Genomic DNA, 23,903 nt, shown 5'->3' with positions numbered 1-23,903 from the left:
AAAGAAAAGAGAATATAAATTAAAAATTCAACATTAGAAGTACCTATCTTTATATCTCATTCATAAAATTATCAAAAAATTTACAAAGTAGAAAAAGTTTAAAAAAAAATTAAAATGTTTAAGATTAACAAGAATTAAAAGTATTCAAATGAGCAAAACTATAGAAAAAACAATTACATACAAGACAAAGTGACCAGAAAATAAGAATGGTTAATAGAATTTCAGTGTTAATTAAATAATTCTTTATGAATGCATAAATATACATTATCTTGTGAGTTTTATTCAGAATTAAATAATTCTTTATGAATGCATAAACACCTATTTTGTGTATTTAATTCATAAACTTACCAAAGATGAGGAACTAAATACCTCTAAATGATTAAAACAAGTTACCCATTTAGGAGTATGAATATGAAAAAAGTCTCAAATAAATATGTATATACTGCCCTCATGGGGCAGTAATATGTAGTTCATTAAAATACAAGCAGAAAATACATTGGACTCCTTGGATATAGTTTAATCCTAATTATCCTAGCCAATGAAGAAGCAACACTGGTGTGACTAATAACATAAACCATCTAAAAATCATTCATGTACATATTTCTGCTTATGCCAGGTTTCTTTCCTGATTGGGAAGCATTAACTTAGTATTCCAAGAGGTGTTGTAACTTTAAGGTGACCTAGATCAAAAATTCCATGCACAGATAATTCGGAGCTGATATTCCATGGGTAAATAAATCAAATCAGCTTTTAAACACCATTAAATAATGTTCCTTTTTTCTGTCAAACTGCACTGTACTATAAATCTCAAGTAAAGGTAAAGTAAAGTAAAGGTAAAGTAAAGTAAAAGGTAAAGATATTAAAAAAATGACTTACAATAACACATGTTGGGACTTCACGAAGAGAATATTCTGCTTTATTAGGAAGATCCTGATTGCCTACCAGCTCATAAACAGCAGGATAAGGTAATAAGTTCACCAATCCTAAAAAAGACTAGGCAGGGAAGAAAGAAAACACTGTCATTTAAATGGTGCATTTTTTCAACCACATCCATAGTATAGTTTTATAGGAGTACGACTATGAGGGCTAATTTTTTAAATAAGCCTAATTAATCCACATAAATGTGAAATATATACCTGCTAAGTACCAAATAGCTAACATCAGCAATATGTGCTCACAATGCATTAACAATTGTAGCAGAATATATAGGAGTTGGAAAATGTTTTAAAATATCTTGTATCTCCTGAAAAGTTTGGTTTTGAGGGGGAAAAAATGAAATGGCCCATCCTTGTATTGTTTGCATTATTATAACTGATGCATAAGAAATACAAGAGAGTAACACTGTGGGGCTCTGGAGCAAGATAATAAATTCTAAATATTCTTACACTCAGGCCACAAGGCTTTCTTTATCCTTTAACTACATTCACTGGAAATCCAACTAACCTAAACATTATAGTTAATTTAAATTTTTTAAAGATTTTATTTATTTGACAGAAAGAGACACAGCGAGAGAGGGAACACAAGCAGGAGGAGTGGGAGAGGGAGAGCCAGGGTTCCTATAGAGCAAGGAGCCCGATGTGGGGCTTGGGGTTGGATCGCAGGATTCTAGGAGCCGCTTAATGAATGAGCCACTCAGGCACCCCTATAGTTCATTTTTTTAAATAAAGATTTTATTTATTTATTTGACAGAGAGAGAACACAAGTAGGCAGAACAGCAGGCAGAAGAAGGGGGAGGGAGGAGAAGCAGGCTCTCCACAGAACAGGGAGCTGAATGATGGACTCGATTCTAGGGCCTTGGGACCATGACCCATGCCAAAGGCAGCCTCTTAACCAACTATAGTTAATTTTTAAAAGCCCTGGCTTTTCCTATCAAAACCAGCTCATTTTCTGGTGTAATCTTAACAAGTTAATCTCTCCATGAAGTTTTAAGCTCTTACTCTCATTTCACTTTACTAAAAGCAACCTGAATATTTTTCTCAGGCACAGTTCATTCTTTGGATCCCCTACACAAAAGCATGCAGTGGTTGCCCATCACAAGAAGCTTAACTTAGCATGACTTTCAGGCACTTTACTAATTGACACCTTTCTCAGCTTCACCGTGTCAAAAGCCTTATTTTCCATTATTCCTCAGCAGGAAGTCACTACTTCAGTCAATTGAATGCCTGCGGTCTCCTTCAAATAAATGACTTCCACATATGCAAACCTTTTTATCCTAACAATATATTCCTCAAGCCCTCCCACTTACTCATTATCCCACTTCATAAGTTTGCCACATTTTTTCTAGAAGGCTTTCTAATGAGCTCTATTCACCTCTAGAAACCCTGTATCCTGCCAATACTTGTATGTTTCATTTGTATTGTATTAACTGTATTTGTTTGTAACTATAGTATTAAGTTTTCTGCCTGCCATTTTAAAAGTTCTTCACTGGATTCAGAAAATTTGAGAATCAAATTAAGAATTTTCACTATAATCAGAACATGAGAAAATTTAAAAGAAGTTAATTCGATCTCTCACATAATAGATGAAAAAACTTAAGGACCAGAGAAGTTAAGCGACTTGGCCAAAAACACGCAATCAGATAGCTGGTAGCAGAACTAATCAATATTTTCTTACTTTCAGGCTAGGTTACTCATTCCAGATCCCAGCATAATCAAATGCTATTTAACAAGGCACCTATGCTACACAGTCTTTGTTTGAGGACTTGGAAGATTCAGTTCATCTTGCCCCCACCTCCACCCCTATTATGCCAAATGAAATATTCCTTAACAAATAACAGTGGTTATAGTGAATATATTTAACACAGTGGGTCTTAACAAACATTGCTGTAGAAAAATGAACTCTTTAAAAGCTTCCTTTTCTTCCCATGAATATTCCACAAAATGAAGATGGAATTTCAAAGTATTTCTAAGGAAATAATCTATATACTACTGATTAAAACCTAGTATCATTTGCATAGCAATAAAGTTATCATAAAGTAGAATAACTAAATTTAATAACCTAGTTACCACTTACTGAATGCTTATCTAAAGAACACTATGCAAAAACTGTTCACTATAGAGAAAAAACAAAAAGTGGTAGCAAGAAAAGGATGTTTAAGGAATGTGTCAATTAATTATACATAAAATGAACTGCAGGGAAACTACAAAGTTCATGGCCACCTACAAAACCACCTAGGAAAAATTCACTAATCATCAAGGTGTTTACCACAAAAATGACTAAGATAGATTCCATATTTGTATTATTCATCTAGTTTATGAAAAAATAAGTTAAAAAAACAGAAAATACTTTAAACATGGAAATATTTTAAAATGTTAATATTAGCCCAATATTTAGAGTTATAAATGTCTTATTTAAAATATCCTTCCCATTGACTGTAGCCATGACGGATTACAGGAAACTTAATAAATGTTCATCTTAACATCTGACACTGTCCATCAAGATATATGGTCTTTAGCGGCGCCTGGGTGGCTCAGAGGGTTAAAGCCTCTGCCTTTGGCTTGGGTTGTGACCCCAGGGTCCTGGGATCCAGCTCACATCAGGCTCTCTGCTCAGCAGGGAACCTGCTTTCCCCTCCCTCTCTGCCTGCCTCTCTGCCTACTTATGATCTTTGTCTATCAAATAAATAAATAAAATCTTTAAAAAAAAAAAGGTATATGGTCTTTACAAATCACATATCAATACTATACTGAGAGTTTTTGTATTATTTGCACATGAGGCATTCCATAGGTGAACATGAAACTTCCTCCTTTCATCTAAGAAATAAAACCATTCAGACCACATAGAATCATGATTACTTCTGATATGGTACTCCAAACTGATTATATAGAACATAAGGTAAAAATAATTTTGTATTTATATTTGAACAAACTAAACAATTTTAAAGAAACATGGGAAAATTTCAGCAGCTTGTTTCTAGAAGAAAAAAAGCATTTTTCATACAATGAGCATTTTTTAAAAACATTAGCATACTGCAAAATTGATGTCTTAATAAACACTTGTAGAATTTAAGAAAATATTTATAACATAATCATGAGTTACCATAAAAACATAAGATGTTGCTAATATCAAACATTAATTATCCTAAAATTTATATTAGCACAAAACATTTTACTTCCATGTCTTGAAGAAAATAAGGCTTTGTAAGTAGTAAGGAAACTAATTAAAGGTTAAATATTTGATATATTTTGAGACTAAACCATTTTAAAATTACCCAAGATCAAACACTTTTTTATGAAATAAAACTCCTTCAGGTTGAAAATGATCACCCATTCACTTATTAATTCAAAATATTTTAACACCAGCTGTTTATTGGCAATTATGCCAGATGATAAAAGTAAAAATATGAATGAATAAAGGAATGGTCCCTGCCCTCAAGGACTCACACAGTAACAGAGGACAAATACACTATTAGAGCATTTAAAATGGTTCTCCAGGGGTGCCTGGGTGGCTCAGTTGGTTAAGCATCTGCCTTTGGCTCTGGTCATGATCCCAGGGTCCTGGGATCCAGCCCCACATGAGGCTCCCTGCTGAGCAGGGAGCCTGCTTCTCCCTCTCCCTCTGCCTGCTACTCTGCTTACTTATGCTCTGTCAAATAAATAAATAAATAAAAATCTTTTAAAATTAAAAATAAATAAAATGGTTCTCTAAATTATCTGATAGTACCATACTATGGAGAGGGATGGAAGGACATTGGGAGGATCACATTATACAGCAAAGCAAGAGGTGATAAGAACTGTGACTGCAAAGTAGCAGGCAGGTAGGCAGATGTACTATGTTAACGAGCACTAATTTTATCCTTTAGAAAAAAAAAAAAAAGGTTTTCCAGAAAAGTAATGAAAATTTCACGTTATCTTATAGATAGAAAGCTATGAAGGAAAACAGTTGTGAGGGTAGACAATACTGGGAAAAAAGAAATTAAGATTCAGAGTTCTAAGAATGAGATATCAACTACACTTATTACACCAAAACTGTATTTTCAAGTGTCTAATACAGAAATCAGAAAGTGATTTAAAAAGGCAAATTTGAGATAAGAGAATCAAACCATTTAAAATAGTTTTACACCTTTCTAGTCTGTATGCCTTTTTTTTTCCCCCGTCTTATCACACTAAGATCTAATATAATGCTAAATTGGTAAGAGTAAGCAGATTTTAGGTCCAATATTTCACCATTAAATACGAGATTCACGTTTTTGATAGATTGTATGTATCAGATTGAAAGAAATCTGCTGGGTTTTTATCAAATATGGGCATTTAACTTTGTCAAATGATGTGTCCATGTCTACTGATATCATCATATGAGTCTCCTTTATTCTATTAATATAGTGAATTATTGTCCCATTTTAGAATAAGAAACCAACTTTCTGTTGCCTGGGATAAACCCCACTTGATCATAAAAAATAATATATCATTTTATATATTACTATAAGCAATTTGATAATATTTTGGTAATATTTAAGTCTACACTCCTATTTGTCTTTTTTTTTTTTTGGTAACAGTTTTTTCTAATCCACATCAATATTTTGCTGGCCTCCTCACATAAGTTAGAAATTGATTCTTCAACCTCTGTTTTGTGAAAAACTTTTTGTGAGATTGGTGTTCTTTCTCCTTTAACAGTTTCATAGAATTCACCAGTGAAATCATGTGGCTCTCTATGGTAAGTTTTTTAATAATTTGATTTCTTTAACAGAAATATAGCCACTAAGAATTTCTGTTTTATACTGGGTCAGTTTGGTAAGCATATTTAAGAAGTTTGTCATTTTTATCTTAATTGTTTATAGCATAAAGCTGATTGTAATATTCCTTCATTATTCCCTAGTAACTATGGGATCTTCGGTGAAACTCTTCTTTCATTCTTGATTAATTTGGGGTCCCTCATTTTCTTGATGTCTCTAGCCAGGAGTTTATTATTTTTAATAATCATTTGTAAGTACCAAATTTTGGTTTTGTTATTTTTCTTGTTTGTCTTTTTTCTGTTTCACTGATTTCTGCTTTATTATTTCCCTTCCTCCATGTTCTTTGGATATAACCTGTCCTTTTTCTAGTTTCTTCTAGAGTGAGAACCTGACTCTTAATTTTAGATATTTCTAATATAAATATTACAATTAAATTCCTCTTAGAACTCCTTCAGATACATTTGCAAGTTTTCTATTTTTATTTTCTGCTTTAAAATATTTCCTCGTTTCCCTTATGACTTCTTTGAGCTGTGTGTAATTTAGAAGTGTATTTTCAAATATTTCAGATTTTGCAGTTTCTAGCTTGTGATACTTAAATTCACTGTGGTCTCAGAACACACTTTGTATTATTCCAATCATTTTAAATTTATGCAGACTTAACACTCTAGCCCAGCAAGTCTCTTGGTAAGCATGCTGAGTGCTCTTGAAAAGAATATGTGTTCTGCAGTCACTGAATATAGTATCCTATAAAGAGCAATTAGATCAAATGATGACTAGTGATATTCATATCATGTACCTGAGAACAGACTGAAAGATGTTACATCAATTGCTAAAAGAGGAATGTTAGTATCTTCAACTGTTACTATCCAGTTGCCTATTTCTTCCTTAAGCTATTTTAATACTTCATATATTTTGAATCTCATTTCTAGGACCATAACTAACTTATGGTTGTTATATCTTCCTGATATATTGACCAGATTATGTTCAAATGTTTCTTAATCCAACATTACTTCATTTTCTATGTCTCTGACATTAAATACTGCTACTGCAAGTCTTCTAATGCATACTTTTCCTTTCTTTTTTATATTCATTGACTTTCAACTTACCAGTGTCTTTTTCTTTAAAGTGAATTTCTTCAGAGACAGTGTATTATTGGGTCTTATTCAGAAAATCTTTAGTCTCTGACATGTAATACAATTATTGATTAGGGCTACAATTTCCCATTTGTTTTCTTTTTTCCCATCCCCTTTCTGAGTTTTGGGATTATTTTTAGAACTTTATTTTAGCTGTATCTTTTGCATTTACTTAGTGGTTTTTCCAGGTCAGCTATCCAACAGACCTCTCTGTGGTGTCGGAAATGTTATATTAATTGAACTATGCAACAGTCACTAGTTCCATGTGGCTACTGAACACTTAAGATATGATTAAATGTACTTGAGGGACTGCATCTTTAACTTCGATTTTAAGTAGGTTTATATAGCCATATGGTACTATTGTCTATTATATTCTAAAGCACAGCTAACAGAGAAGTAAGAGGAGGGTGAACTGGAAATAAATTTAGTGTACCTCATATACTGAGGCCACATTATTACTTTCTATAATTTAAAATATAGCAAAATTAAATCCAGAAAGTAAAATTAAACCCCAATTTTCTAGGGAATAATATTTAGAATTATAAGCTGGGTACTAAGAATGTTTGCTATGAGTTGTTTCTAGATAATTCAGTCAGTAGCTTAGAGGAGCATGCATTTTTTTTTTTAACAGAAATTAACATTAGATTATACTGACATTTCTAATGCAAAGTCAAATTAGTTAAATAAAATCCCAACCTTATAAGAGAAAAAATATATTTTTTAGGGATTAAAATTAATGTTGTTCCACTTCATGTAAAATTTAAGAATCGTGAAACCACATAGATTTGTATACCATTAATACCACTTGCTTATCCTGTGTGGTAGACCTGTCATATATATTAACTCTAAGTATAAAATAAATCCCATTATTGTGATAGTTTTCTTAAAAACAGTCTTATGAATTAAGAGAAAAACAGGTTTGTTTATTTTTTAAGATTTTATTTATTTATTTGAGAGAGAAAGAGTGCACACACGAACACAGGTGAGCAAGGGGTAAAGGGAGAGGCAAAGGGAGTAGAAGAGAGAGGAAGGGAGAGGAAGAAAGGAAGAGAAAAATTTCAAGCAGACACCACACTGAGGGGGGGCTTGACAGAAGGCTCAGATTTCACACCCCTAAGCCAAAACCAAGGCAAATGCTTAATGGACTGAGCCGCCTAACTGCCCCAATAGGCTTTTTTATATTCAACTCACCTACCTGCAATTTCTTTTCAGTCTGAAAATCCAAATATCCATCAGGTATCATTGTCCTTCAACCTGAAGAAATTCTTTTAGTGTTAAATAAAATGCAGGTTTGCTGGAAAGTTTTTTCTTAGCCTTTGAAGTTTATTTTATTTTTATCCTTGAGTATTTTTGCTGGATACAGAATTCTAGGTGGACTGGGCTTCCCCCCTTTCAGTACATTAAAGATATGCTATTATCTCCTGGACTCTGCAGTTTCTAATCAGACATACTGCAGTTTCTAACAGCACACTTTACTGCTATTCCTCTGTGTATGCGATTTTCTATAGCTTCTTTCCAGATTTTCTTTTTATCTTTACTTTTCAGCAGATTGTATGTCTATAATGAGCCTTATTGTGGTTTCCTTTGCATTTTCATTCTTTGTATACTCTTCCTTGGGATTCACTAAGATTCTTGATCTGTAAGTTTACATTTTTCAAGATATTTGGAAATTCAGTTTTTGTTTAATATCTTTCTGTCCCATTCTCTTTCTCTTCAATATACCAATCAAATGTATTAAACCTCTTGATACAGGTCTCACAAATCACAGAAGCATTCCTTAGTTTTTCTCTCTGCTCTTCAGATTATATAATTTCTATTGATCTATCCCAAGTTCATGGACTAGTTCTTCTGTCATATTTAAATATTCTATTAAGCTCATCTAGAAAATTATTTCAGATAAGATGTTTAGTTCTAGAATTTCTATCTGGTTCTTTTAAATGGTTTCTATTTCTCTACTACAATTTCCAGTTTCTTTACTCATTACAAGCATATTTTCCTTTGCATGCTACTTATAACAACAACTTCAAAATTCTTACAGATAATTCCAACTCAATCTCTATTACTTGTCTTTTTCTGGGTTTGAATCACATTTCTCTTATTCTCCATATGTCTAGTAATTATGGACTACATCCAATATATTATGAAAGATATATTCCACAATGCTGATTTTAACTTAACAGTGTAACAGGGCAAATTCAAGCTCTAAACTCTGACCTCTGTGGTAAGAACATCTGATATCTCTTGAGTCCAAGTTCAGGGGAGAGTCTTATATTTGGATGGTATACAAACAAAATTTAAGTGCCCCCTACGTACTTCTCTCCTTCCCAGAGACTTCCTTCCATGTGCCAGCTGCTGTGTAGCCCTAAAACTCTTCTCTTTTGATTTTTCAAACTTGTTAGAATATGGATATCTCTGTGGATTCTTGCCCTCAGGCAAAAGTCTGTTAAATCCAGAATCTCAAGCAGTCCAATCTATTCATCTGCACACTGACTCCCCTCCTTTTTTGGGGGTTGGGGGGAGTCTCTTTTTAGCCATTCTGTTGCTTTTTTAAGTCACTTTTCCAGAGTTTGTGTTTACTACTGGAGGGAAGTAGCCTAGCATTACAGAAAACAAAATTTCATTTTTTAAAATAATTTTATGACATTTTCTTTTAAACTTTCCCAGGCCGCCATAAAGTCAAAGTTAGGAATTCTCAAGTCATTTAGCTTTGGTGAAATTTGGGAAATATGTCAAATACCTAAAAGCCATTGAATTATAATAGAACATTGTATAGGTACTTTAGAATTTCTCTTTTTTTGGCACATTACTCTAAATGACAATTTTCTATTAGATTTAAACAAAGGGCAAAAGCTTCCTCTTTTTTTTTTTCCTTTGGTTGATTGGTTTTTGTTTTAGGGTTTTGGTAGGGTGAGTGAGGTTGTTTTTCATAATGTCTGCTGTGTCTTACTCTTCATTAGAAAAAAATTACAGTAAAAACAATGTGAAAGGAAAACATTCTTACGAAATGCAATTCCCATTAAACACTAGTAGTTCTAACCACTTATTTTGAAAACAAAAAAAAAATTAGAACTGAAACAAAGGAGATAAAAGAAAGTTAGGAGAAGCTGCTGATTGTAACCGAATATATATAAAGTCAGGATGAAGTAATTTCTGAGAGAGATACCCAGATCATTCCCTACCTTTTGACAGCTCCGGTCAATAGGATCCACTGGAGTAGATCTGGGATGGGTTACTCTAACATCATCTCTTCCACATTCCAGATTGGCCCATAATTCAGTTATAAGTGCATTAATAAATCCTAAGAATAATTATTTTACATTATTTTACTATTTCTTGGGATTATAGAGAAATACATAATTATCCCTCTGACAAGACTGGTCCACAGTGACAACAGACACATACTTACATCTTGAGTAAAAAATAACTTCTAACCTTGGTAAAAATTGTATCTCCTACTGTTCACTATATCTTCATGATACCTCATTGTCATAAAACTGCATAATGACTAAATTCTGAGACACTATCTCCCTGGAGAACTGAATTTTGAGTCTTACAATTTATCCCTTAGCCAATAACATCTGAGCATGTTTTCCTGAAAAATAAGATTTATACTTTACTCTGCAAATGGGCCAACAATGAAAGGTGGTATGTGTGTGTGTGTGTGCATGTGTGTAGGAGCTATCAGGAGGCAGGGTAGGCAAACAGTGTGTGTTCCTTATCCCAATATATATACTACTGTAACTTTTTTTTAAATGCTTATGCTTGAAACAATTGAATTTCACACAACTTTTGGCTCAACAGAGTTTAAATTCTCATGAGTAAGATACTATATGACTAAATGAAAGTGATTATTAAGGTTGATTATTAAATTTTTCTGAAGAATCAAATTACATAAAAAAGTGTAAGACAGAATATCTAATAAAATCAGTAAGTTCATAATAACATCAGAGCAGAAAGGCTCCTGTGATATAAAAGAAAAAATATGGAATCTGAAATAAAAAATATCAGGGTTGAAATTATAAACCTGCCAGCTTAATAGTCGTATGTCCTTATACAAATCCCTTGACTTCTTAGAGCATCAGTTCCCCCTTTTGAAAATTGAAATAGTGCTATATTTGAGGGCTGACATGAAGTATAAATGGGATGATATATGTAGAGTTACTAATATACTACCCTAAGACATCATAGGAAATCAATCAGTGTTAGTCTTCTCTCCATTGCCCTGTAAAATAACTGATATCATGAGGCTTAGAAGCTTAATGACTTGGCCAACAGGGAAATCTGAGGTTAAATCTAGTCTCCAAATGCTTCCATTAATGTGCCTCTATCTACTATGGAAATATATTAGATTATATACCAAATAGAAGAAGAAATAAGTTGTTCAGTTTATGACAACTTCTACCAAGAAACATGTTTCATAATATTCCAAATTAGCTTGTCAAAAAGCTTTTAAGATATATTATAGTAAAATATTTTCATTTAAGGAGAGAATCAGTTGTGGTCAGTGATGTTATAATTCATCAACCCTAAGCTTTCAAAAATATAACCATAGAATCTCTATTAGAGGTATGTCTTGTCTCTGGTTCAGGGTTCAGATAACCTTAGATATCTTAAGTTAGCAATGTTTAAACTTCTTAAAAATCCAATCCATAGTAGATAATACATGCTGACTGCAAAGACAGTGGTGAAAACTAAGTGGTAAGAGGAAAGCTTTCAAGAAGCAAAAGAGGAAGAAGGGAAATAAGGAAATGGGATGTATGTATGTATGCTAACTATTGTGGTTGTAAATTCTGAAGCATATACAGGCCACTAAAACTGAGCATTAAGAAATCCTATAACATTCAAAAAAGGAAAAAAGAAAAAAAGAAATCCTGTAAGATTCAGCTGTACTGAGAGGACAACATCCTTTTGATTTATAACATAAAGACAATTTTCTAAAGCATCAAGTACTTCTCAGTTTAATTCATTATGTTCCCAATTCTCAAAAAAGAGAACAAGGCTGTGTGTACATATATCTTTCAAGAGAAAAAAAAATCCCATTGCAATTTCATGGAAGTGAAAAAATAAAGGACACCCTGTAACTTTCCCTTACCTATGAGAAAGTAACAGGGAAAAGAACTTTAGAGTAAACATCCTGAGAGCTGATCATGCCAGTTAAATTCTCCGTCGGCCTGCTCATTTTATTTAAAATAATCAGAATTCTAATTAAAAGGAAAACTTACCCGAACTTTGTAGTGCTATTGCACCTGCTGCTGTGGATGCCACTTGTGTCACCAAAACTCCATAGCCAAACTTTTTATGCCTGCTGATCTAACAACATAAGTAAGGAACAATGAAAAGCAGGAAAACATAAAATGCTAATACTTTATTCATACGTTATATGCAGAGTAACTGATTCTCCTTATTACAGTACTACACATTCTTTCAGGTAAAGATAATTAGCAGCAAACACAAATCAGACACCCTATCAATGAGTTAATATTTTTCACAATCCTATTTCAGATATAGGTCCTAGCCCCAGCCTTCAAATTAAGTAGATTTTTGCCTTGAATGAGTCACTTCTCTAGATCTCAGTCTCTTCATACATAAAATACGCAACTTTGACCAGATGAAGATTAACATGCCTTCTGACTTCAAATTGTATTATTTTATTCCTTAGTTTAGTTCTTCAATAATAAATTTCCTCATTAATAAATCTGTATTATCAGTTGAACTATACTTATAAATAACCGAGAAACTTTAAAAAATATCTTCTTGGGGCGCCTGGGTGGCTCAGTGGGTTAAAGCCTCTGCCTTCGGCTCAGGTCATGGTCTCAGAGTCCTGGGATCGAGCCCCGCCTCGGGCTCTCTGCTCAGCAGGGAGCCTGCTTCCTCCTTTCTCTCTCTGCCTGCCTCTCTGCCTACTTGTAATCTCTGCCTTTCAAATAAATAAATAAAATCTTTAAAAAAAAAAAATTAAAAAAAAAATAAAAAATAAAAAATAAAAAATATCTTCTTAATGGTAATTATTTTTAGAGGAAATCTGATTTTTTTTCTCCTTGTTTTATATATATATATCACAAACACACAAAGAATTCTCATCAGTAACACACAGGTTTCTAAACAGTGTTGTGGAAAACCTTGGATAATCTGTTATGTCCCAAAGAGAGTACTATACATATATTCATAGTAAAGCACAAAAATATCACGCTTGGCAAAAAACAGAATATGAAAATAATAAACATTAAAAAAATTCCTTCTCAGATCTTAGTTATGACCAGGCTGGCTAATAAAATGGCTGAATTCTAAACAAAGTTAACTAACCATTTATAATTTTTATTTTTTCAACATTCCATTAAAAGGATCTGTTTTAATCAAATTTTAAAAATATAAACTGTACGTTCAGATTTGAGGGCAAAAAGAAAAGTAGGAAGGAACTAAAAGATCATGGGAAAGAATTAGATTTCTTCAATTTTCTGCTATTCATGTTTTATAAGTTTGCTTTCCTTTTCTAATTTTATTACTTATATTTTCCACTTTCCTTAATTTACCATACATTAGTTCTGTAATTAGATAACACAGAGGTACAGAAATATGAATTTTTTTTTCCTGCTTGCCCTCCTCCATAATAACTCAAAAAATACCTTACACATCAGTCATCCCCACTGACTCTGCTGATTTTGATACTAATAGCCACAGGAGCCTCCCAAATTCATATTAAGTACTGAAAAGGAAGAGGCAAAGCAAAACTTCAGAAAAGTTAGACATGCTTGACTAAAGTATGACTTAACTTTCAGGAACACTGTTAAAGACAAGTTCTAGTCTTACTGCCTTCAGTAACTAGGTGTGAGCATTCACAGATCATTTTACAAAATGTGGGTCTCTACTTTCTCTTCAGCAAAATTAAGGAAATGAACTAGTAGTTTTCGTACAAGATACCAGAGACTCTAAATTTTCAAAAAACGTCCTGAATAGCATAAAGCATCATTAAAATATTGAATCATATTATAAGGTTGTGCATTACTGAGATTTAGGGAACAGTATCCTCTATTATAGCCACCAGTGTGGTACAAAGGAAGGTTAAATTCTTTTAATATTCATAAATGTTAAAACAATGACATCTAGTCTTAGATATATGATCACAGTAGCAAAAGTTATGTATGCATAGTCTCAAGCATCTGAGAAAGAAAAATGTCTTTGAATTGCTTTAGTATTTTCAAAAATGTAAAACACACACACACACACACACACACAAAACACAAAAAAACAAACAAAAAAACCCACCCAAATTGTTAACTAAGTACACAAGGAGATTCAAACTCACCAGCAGAGAAATTCATATTAAAATGACAAATTCATTTATGTAAACTTAAAACTCCCAAGAAACTTAAATATTTACCATAGTCTGAATATTTGTGTCCCTATAAAATTCATGTGTTGAAATCCTAAACCCCAAAGGTGATGTAGTGAATGGGACCTTGATTAGATCATGAGGTGGTTGAGTCCCCAAGAATAGGATTAGTACTCTTTCAAAAAAGATCCCGGAGAGCTCCCTAGCCCTTATCCATGTGAGGATACAATGACACATCTATGATCAGAAGAGGGCCCTCACCTGACCACACTGGCATCCTGATCGTGGACTTCCAGCCTCCAGAATTGTAAGCAATAAATGTGTGCTGTTTATAAACCACACAATCAATGGTATTTTAACAGCCTAAATGGACTAAGACAACATTTGACAAGAAGTATCCACACCCCAAGATACTATACATATTAAACACATTAGCATGGAACCCAGGGATAAAGGAATACATGCCAGGTGAAATGGAAGTGTGACTCAGAAATGACAGAGGAATCAAATTAATCAAAACAGATACCTTACATGCGCAGATGAGAAGAGATGCCATAAACTGAGGTATATAAATAACTAAGTTCTCTATACTTGAGGTCCAACTAAATAAGAAATAAAAACACATCTGCACATACAAACCTAATATCATAAACCCATGAACAAATTTTCATGTTTTATTTGTGAAGGGATGCTCAGGGCCCTCCCTCATAAACCATCTACTCTTCCAGGCAAAAACTCTGAGTTATTTGTGTTTTTATAAGTTTAAGCAAAAGCAGGAAATTAGAACTGAAGAACAAATAAAATGCTATTTACAACCTGGTAACCTAGTAACATCAATATACAACAGCTGCCAGAAACAAGACACAATTTAAAAGCATACATATGATCCAAAAAGCCAAGTTCAGGGATGTTTATGCTATCACAGCAAGAAGCTGAATACACCTCAATGAACTTCTGAGAAAGGGCTAAATTATGCTCGACATTTTAACAGTATCAGTAAAATACCTCTACAAATATTTTTTTTTAATGTGAGAACTAAATTCTTATTAACATGTGCATTTAAGCCCAATGAGGTTTATCCCCTTCTTGAAAGTCCATCCAGTTTTACTGTAACCAAAATTTATTATATTTATAACACATCTGGATGGTTAGATGTATTTTTCAATTCCATCTGGTTGCTTCCCATCCTGTAAACACATCCATAGATAGCAACATCAACTCAAATGCTTTCCTGAAAAAATATCAAGTTAAAAATTACAATGCTATATGGCTTTTTAATTGGGGTTTAATAACCTCTTCTGCAGAGAAGACAGAATGATGTTCTTAATGGCTTTTACAACAACAAAAATTCTTTTTGCCTGCGGCAGATGGTAATTCATACCTGTAATTTTTTTGCATATCGGTTGAACATAAATGTCACACATTCATTGATGGCACCTGTTCTTTGAAGAAAGAGTAGTCCTTTGGGAGTGGCAGCAAAATTTAGTAAATCATCTAACAAATTCTCTTCCCACGCCATACTGAAACAGGTAAAAGAAAGGTATGCATTTCATTATTACACTCAAAACTGAAAAGAAAATAATTTCAGTTTAATACTGCTAATAAACTTACAGAGTACGTACTGATGGCTAAGTATGCAGTTTAAAAAGTAAGATAAATAAAAAGTATGGTTTCCATGAGAGTGAGTTATTATTATATTTTCTATGCCAATAATTTTCTTCCACTTTAATCAAATGTTAACTACAGGTGTCAGCATTTTTATTACATCTACTTTCTCTCATCTTCACTTTAATTTCATTCTCTTCTCCTACCATAATTCTGCTGGGCCTGAATCCCCAAGTCCCAACTCTACATTATTTCCATATTTTCTTTTCATTACAGAGTATCTGTCTTTCAACTTTATAAGGCATATCAGGAACAGTACCTTTATTTTCATAGGTTTTTAATTTTACTTTTAGAGAATGATGTTTTTTTTCCTCAAACTCTTTTAAAAGGAAGGACAGTAACATTGTCCAGAGAAAAATTCTGAAACATTCAGAAGACACAGTTAATAGGAGAGTCAGAGCAAGAAATACGGAAATGTAGGAGGGGATATGAGCACTTCATTTGGAAGGAGAAAATGGACTACCTACTCAATAGTCCTAGTCGTCTGGAAAGAAACTTTGCATACAAAAATAGGCAAAAAAACAATATCTACATGTATAGTGAAATTTTGAGTATGGAGATGAGTGCCATTTTCCCCTAAGGAAGTATCAGAAATCTTTTTTGAAAAGGATTGTAAAGAAATTTGAAATTTAAAATTGAATGATTAGTTCATGTTTTGATATCTATCCCTCTATACCAGTAACACAAAGCAATGGCCAAAGATATAACCATGTTTAAATAACAAATTCCACCATGGACAGAGAACATAAATACAAAGAAATAGAACTCTACTTTTAAGGTAAATGCAGGCAACAGAAACCAAATTTATTGTTCCAGTAGGATATAAAGGACTAACGGAATTACCTCTGAGACACAAGACTAGTGCTAGACTCACTGCTTAAGACCTAAGACTGGATAAGACTAATAAAAATAATATATATTTAACTGTATTAAAATAAAATTTATATACTTAAAAAATACTACATACAGAGAAAATGTGAAAGAAGGGAGGAGCAAGATGGCAGAGAAGTAAGAGACCTAAATTTCATCTGGTCCCAGGAATTCAGCTAGATAGTTATCAAACCATTCTGAACACCTATAAACTCAACAGGAGACCGTAAGAAAAGAATAGCAGCAATTCCATGAACAGAAAAGTAACCACTTTCTGGAGGGTAGGACTTGCAGAGAAGTAAATCCAAGGTGATATATGGGAAGACAGACCACAGGGGGAGGCAGGAGCTAAGCAGGGAGTGGAACCGTTGCTGGGACACTGTGGTCTCAGGATCCTAAAGGTCACAGAAAGACCATGGGTGCCTAAGTGTGGTAGAGTTCTCAAGTATCAGAGTGGGGAAGCCGGCTGCAAAGACAGAGCCAAGTAATGGGCTCTCAGCTTGGGGATGCCTTAAACTGTGATCGGCACAACAGCTGGGCCACTACTATTCGAGCAGGGACACAACAAGCAGCAGATCTGGGGAGAGTCCCTTTCCTCCCTGGGGAGGATCAGCATAGGAGCACACTACAGAATCTGCTTGATTTGGAAACTCCAAACTGTGGCATGTGCCAGAGACAGAAACGCTTGGTCACAGGCCAGGTGAGCACACAGTGAGGCAAGAGATCAAGGAGACAGGAATGACTGACTGCTTCTCTCAAAGGGTTCAGCAAGGAGTGGGGTCCAAGTTCTTGTCTCCTCCAGGGCCAGAGATAATAGTAAAACTTACAAGTCTCAGAGACAAAGTGAAAATCCTGAAAGCCCCTCAGGACAAGAAGTGTGCAACCTAAAATGGTAAAAACATTAGATTGACAGCTGGGCCAGAGATAGGGAGGCCGCTATTTTCATTCTCATCCACCAAAGCTATACGGAAAGCTTCCTGGAAACAGAAGCTACCAAGAGCAACCCCAAGCAGATTACTCAACCTGGCCCCAACCAAGGGCAGTGCAATTTCACCTCGGGCAGACATTTAGAATCAATGCAACAGGCCCCTCCCCAGAAAATCAGCAAGAAAATGCAGCCAAGACCAAGTTTACCCATCAATGACAACTGCAAAACTTCAGCACTAGGGGAATACAGAATATAGATTTCATGGCTTTTTTCCTATGATCCTTTAGTCTTTTGAAGTTAATTTTTTAAATTTTTTTTTAAAGCAAAAAATGCAGACTTTTATTTTTTTTTTCATTTATTTATTTTCAGCATAACAGTATCATTATTTTTTTCACCACACCCAGTGCTTCATGCAATCTGTGCCCTCTATAATACCCACCACCCGGTACCCCAACCTCCCACCCCCCGCCCCTTCAAAACCCTCAGATTGTTTTTCAGAGTCCATAGTCTCTCATGGTTCACCTCCACTTCCAATTTACCCCAACCTCCTTCCTCTAACTCCCTATGTCCTCCATGCTTTTTGCTATGCTCCACAAATAAATGAAACCATATGATAATTGACTCTCTCTGCTTGACTGATTTCACTCAGCATAATCTCTTCCAGTCCCGTCCATGTTGCTACAAAAGTTGGGTATTCGTCCTTTCTGATGGAGGCATAATACTCCATAGGGTATATGGACTACATCTTCCTTATCCATTTATCCGTTGAAGGGCATCTTGGTTCTTTCCACAGTTTGGCGACTGTGGCCATTGCTGCTATAAACATTGGGGTACAGATGACCCTTCTTTTCACTACATCTGTATCTTTGGGATAAATACCCAGGAGTGCAATTGCAGGGTCATAGGGAAGTTCTATTTTTAATTTCTTGAGGAATCTCCACACTGTTCTCCAAAGAGGCTGCACCAACTTGCATTCCCACCAACAGTGTAAGAGGGTTCCCCTTTCTCCACATCCCCTCCAACACGTGTTGTTTCCTGTCTTGCTAATTTTGGCCATTCTAACTGGTGTAAGGTGATATCTCAATGTAGTTTTAATTTGAATCTCCTTCAGGGCTAGTGATGATGAACATGTTTTCATGTGTCTGATAGCCATCTGTATGTCTTTATTGGAGAAGTGTCTGTCCATATCTTCTGCCCATTTTTTGATATGATTGTCTGTTTTGTGTGTGTTGAGTTTGAGGAGTTCTTTATAGAGCCTGGATATCAACCTTTTGTCTGTACTGTCATTTGCAAATATCTTCTCCCATTCCGTGGGTTGCCTCTTTGTTTTGTTGACTGTTTCCTTTGCTGTGCAGAAGCTTTTGATTTTGATGAAGTCCCAAAAGTTCATCTCTGCCTTTGTTTCCTTTACCTTTGGAGACATATCTTGAAAGAAATTGCTGTGGCTGATATCGAAGAGATTACTGCCTATGCTCTCCTCTAGGATTCTGATGGAGTCCTGTCTCACATTGAGGTCTTTTATCCATTTTGAGTTTATCTTTGTGTATGGTGTAAGAGAATGGTCGAGTTTCATTCTTCTACATATAGCTGCCCAGTTTTCCCAGCACCATTTATTGAAGAGACTGTCTTTTTTCCACTGTATTTTTTTCCTGTTTTGTCGAAGATTATTTGCCCATAGAGTTGAGGGTCCATATTTTATCTTTTTCTTGGTTTCATTTTTCTTCTTTCCTTTTTCAACCAACATCTTACCAATTCCTTTTTTTGAATCTTTTTAATTTTTCATTGTTACAGTCATATTTTATTTCTTTACTGTATTTAACCTTATTTTTTGTATATACATAAGTTTTTCTTGCTTTAAGGATCTGGGATACAGTTTCCTCTAACAGACCAAAATATACCTTAAATCTAGTGTATGGATTTGTTCAAGTTTCCCAGCTGATCACATTCTCTATTATTTTTATATTTTTTTTGTTCCTTTTTCAACCAACATATTTTATCAATTCCTTTTCTAAAATCTTTTTTAATTTCCATCTTTATAGCAATACTCCATCCCTTCATCATATCTCCCCTTATTTTTTGTATATATAGATGTTTTTCTTTCTTTAAACTTTTGGGAGGCACTTTTTTCTAACAGAGTAACATATGCCCAAAATCTAGTATGTGGCTCCATTCTATTCCCCAGTATGATCATATTCTTTTTTTTTTCTTTTCCTTTCTTTTTGCCCCGATTTTGGGTCTCTTGTTTAGTGTGTATTTTTATGGGGCTGTTGTTACCCTTTTAGCATTTTATTCTCTCATTTATCTATTCTTCTTTGGACAAAGTGACAAAATGAAAAAGTTCACCTCAAAAAAAAATAGAATAAGAGGCAGGACCAACTGGCAGGGACCTGATCAATATGGATATTAATAAGATGTAGGAACTAGAGTTCATAATGACAATTATAAAGATAATAGTTGGGCTTGAAAAAAGCATAAAAGATACTAAAGAATCCCCTTCTGAAGATATAAAAGAACTAAAATCTAACCAAGTTGAAATTAAAAAGGCTATTAACAACATGCAATAAAAAATGGAGGCACTAACTGCTAGGATAAATGAGGCAGAAGAGAGAATTAGGGATACAGAACAACAAATGATGGAGAATAGAAGCTGAGATAAAAGAGAAGTGGATCATGAGGGGAGATTCAAGAGATAAGTGACACCATAAGACAAAACAGTATTAGAATATTTGGGATCCAAGAAGAAGAAAAAGAGAGAGGGGGCAGAAGGAATACTAGAGCAAATTATAGCGGAAAACTTCCCTAATTTGGGGAAGGAAGCAGACATCAAAACCCAAAAGGTACAGAGAACCCCTCTCAAAATCAATAAAAATAGATCAACACCCCGTCATATAATAGTAAAACTTAAAAGTCTCAGAGACAAAGAGAAAATCCTAAAGCCCCTCAGGACAAGAAGTCTGCAACCTACAATGGTAGAAACATTAGATTCACAGCAGTCCACAGACACCTGGTAGGCCAGAATGAACCGGCATGATATATTCAGGGCACTAAATGAGAAAAATATGCATCCAAGAATACTATATCCAGCTAGGCTGATTATAGTAGGAGAGAAAAAAAGAGAACAAAAATGGAGAGAAAAAAAGAGAACAAAAATGGGGAGAGAAAAGGAGAACAAAAATGGGGAGAGAAAAAAATCTTCCAAAACCAAAAAAAAAAAAAAAAAAAAAAACCACCTAAAAGATTTGCGAACACCAAGTCAGCCTTATACAGCCCTATAGGAAATACTGAAAGGGGTCCTCTAAACAAAGAGAGAGACCAAAAGTAACACAGATCATAAAGGAACAGAGATAATATACACTAACACTAACAGTCACCTTACAGGGAATGCAAGAGCACTAAATTCATATATTTCAATAGTTACCCTGAATGTAAATGGGATAAATGTCCCAATCAAAAGACACAGGGTATCAGATTGGATTAAAAAACAAGACCCATCAATACACTATCTGCAAGAGACTCATTTTAGATCCAAAGACACCTCAGGATTGAAAGTGAGGGGGTCATAAACCATTTACCACACTAATAGACATCAAAAGAAAGATGGGGTAGCAATCCTTATATCAGACACATTAGATTTTAAACCAAAACTATAGTAAGAGATGAGGAAGAACACTATTATCATATTTAAGGAGTCTATCCAACAAGATCTTACAATTTTAAATATCTATGCCCCTAACATGGGAGTAGCCAATTAAATAAGCCCGTTAATAACACAATCAAAGAAACACATCAACAATAATAAAATAATACTAGGGGAATTTAACACCCCCTCAATGAAATAGAGACAGATCATCTAAGCAAAAGATCAACAAGGAAATAAGACTTTAAATGACACATTGGACCAAATGGAAGTCACAGATATATTCAGAACATTCCATCTCAAAGCTACAGAATACACATCCTTCACTAGTGTACATGGAAAATTCTCCAGAATAGATCACATCCTAGGTCACAAATCAGGTCTCAACTGGTACCAAAACATTGGGATCATTCCCTGAATATTTTTGGACCACAATGCTTTCAAACTAGAACATAAACACAAGAGGAAAATTGGAAAGAATTCAAATAAATGGAGGACAAAGAGCATCCTACTAAAGAATGAATGGGTCAACCAGGAAATTAAAGAAGAATTTTTAAAAATTCACGGAAACAAATGAAAATGCAAACACAACTGTCCAAAATCTTTGGGATGCAGCAAAGGCAATCCTAAGAGGAAAATATACAGCAATACAAGCCTTTCTCAAGAAACAAGAAAGGTCTCAATTACACAACCTAAGTCTGCACCTAAAGAAGCTGGAGAAAGAACAACAAATAAAGCCTAACCCCAGCAGGACAAGAGAAGTAATAAAGATTGCAGCAGATACCAATGAAATGGAAACCAAAAGAACAGTAGAACAGATCAACGAAAGTAGGAACTGGTTCTTTGAGAGAATTAATAAGACTGATAAACCCATGGCCAGACTTATCAAAAAGAAAAGGACCCAAATTGTCAAAATCATGAATGAAAGAGGAAAGATCACAACCAACACTAAAGAAATACAAACAATAATAAAAACATATTATGAGCAAGTATATGCCAGCGTATTCGACAATATGGAAGAAATGGATGCATTCCTAAAGACATACAAACTACCAAAACTGAATCAGGAAGAAATAGAAAACCTGAACAAACCCAAAACCAGTAAGGAAATCGAAGCAGTCTTTAAAAATCTCCCAAGAAACAAGAGCTCAGGGCCAGATGGCTTCCCAGGGAAATTCTAACGAACATTTAAAGAAGAATTAATACCTATTTTATCTTGAAACTGTTCCAAAAAAAAAACAGAAATGTAAGGAAAACTTCCAAACTCATTTTATGAGGCCTACATGACTTTGATCCCAAAACCAGACAAAGACCCCATCAAAAAGGAGAATTACAGATCAATATCCCTGATGAACACAGATGCAAAAATTCTCACCAAAATACTAGCTAATAGGATCCAACAGTACATTAAAAGGATTACTCACCACAACCAAATGGGATTTATTCCTGGGCTGCAAGGATGGTTCAACATCCACAAATCAATCAATGTTATACAATATACTAATAAAAGAAAGGACAAGAACCACATGATACCCTCAATAGATGCTGAGAAAACATTTGACGAATTATAGCACTCTTTCTTGATGAAAGAGTGTAGGGATAGTGGGTACGTACCTTAATATCACAAAAGTCATCTATGAAAAACCTAAGCAAATATCACTCTCAATGGGGAAAAACAGAGATTTTCCCCTAAGGTCAGGAACACGGTGGGAATGTCCACTTTCACCACTGCTATTCAACATAGTACTAGAAATCCTAGCCTCAGCAATCACACAGCAAAAAGAAACAAAAGGCATCCAAATCAGCAAAGAAGAAGTCAAACTCTCACTCTTTGTAGATGATATGATACTTTACATGGAAAATCCAAAAGACTCCACTCCAAAACACTAGAACTCATACAGGAATTCAGGAATTCAGTAAAGTATTATATAAAATTATGTAAATATAAAATCAATGCAAAGAAATCAGTTGTATTTCTATACAACAACAAAACAGAAAAAAGAGAAATTAAGAAGTCGATTTCATTTACAACTGCACCCAAAACTGTAATATACCTAGGAATAAATCTAACCAAAGAGGCAAAGAATCTGTAGTCAGAAAACTATAGAATAATTGAGGAAGACACAAAGAAACAGGAAAATGTTCCATGTTCATGGATTGGAAGAATAAATATTGTGACAATGTCCATGCTACCTAGAGCAATCTACATGTTTAATGCAATCCCTACCAAAATACCATCAACTTTTTTCAAGGAAATGGAACAAATAATCTTAAAATTTAAATAGAACCAGAAAAGACCCCAAATATCCAGAAGAATGTTGAAAAAGAAAACCAAAGCTGGCAGCATCACAATTCTAGACTTCAAGTTCTATTACAAAGCTGTCACCATCAAAACAGTATGGTACTGGCACAAAAACAGACACACAGATCAATGGAACAGACTAGAGAGCCCAGAAATGGACCGTCAAATCTATGGTAAACCAAACTTCAACAAAGCAGTAAAGAATGTCCAATGGAAAAAAGACAGTCTCTTCAACAAATGATGTTGCAGAAATTGGGACAGCCACACGCAGAAGAATGAAACTGGACCACTTCCTTATACCATACAAAAAACAGACTCAAAGTGAATGAAAGACCTGAACATGAGACAGGGATTCATCAAAATCCTT

At 34.3% G+C, this 23,903-nt stretch overlaps 1 protein-coding gene across 5 annotated transcripts in view; it reads right to left on the bottom strand.

Annotated features, from left to right (window-relative positions):
• The window catches only part of TBC1D32 (TBC1 domain family member 32), a 237,348-nt gene that overhangs the window by 144,269 nt on the left and 69,176 nt on the right, over positions 1-23,903 (bottom strand). For all 5 annotated transcript variants that reach the window (XM_032339668.1, XM_032339670.1, XM_032339672.1 and 2 more), the window contains 4 exons: positions 15,516-15,654; positions 12,027-12,114; positions 9,984-10,102; positions 877-993 (listed from right to left, as the gene is read on the bottom strand). In XM_032339668.1, coding sequence (XP_032195559.1) covers positions 877-993; positions 9,984-10,102; positions 12,027-12,114; positions 15,516-15,654 — 463 coding nt within the window. The remainder of the gene's footprint in view (positions 1-876; positions 994-9,983; positions 10,103-12,026; positions 12,115-15,515; positions 15,655-23,903) is intronic.

This window comes from Mustela erminea, chromosome 4, assembly GCF_009829155.1.
Source record: "Mustela erminea isolate mMusErm1 chromosome 4, mMusErm1.Pri, whole genome shotgun sequence".
Lineage (NCBI taxonomy): Eukaryota > Metazoa > Chordata > Mammalia > Carnivora > Mustelidae > Mustela > Mustela erminea.
Note: the sequence above shows the minus strand (reverse complement) of the source record. Positions and strands in the feature narration are given on the sequence as shown.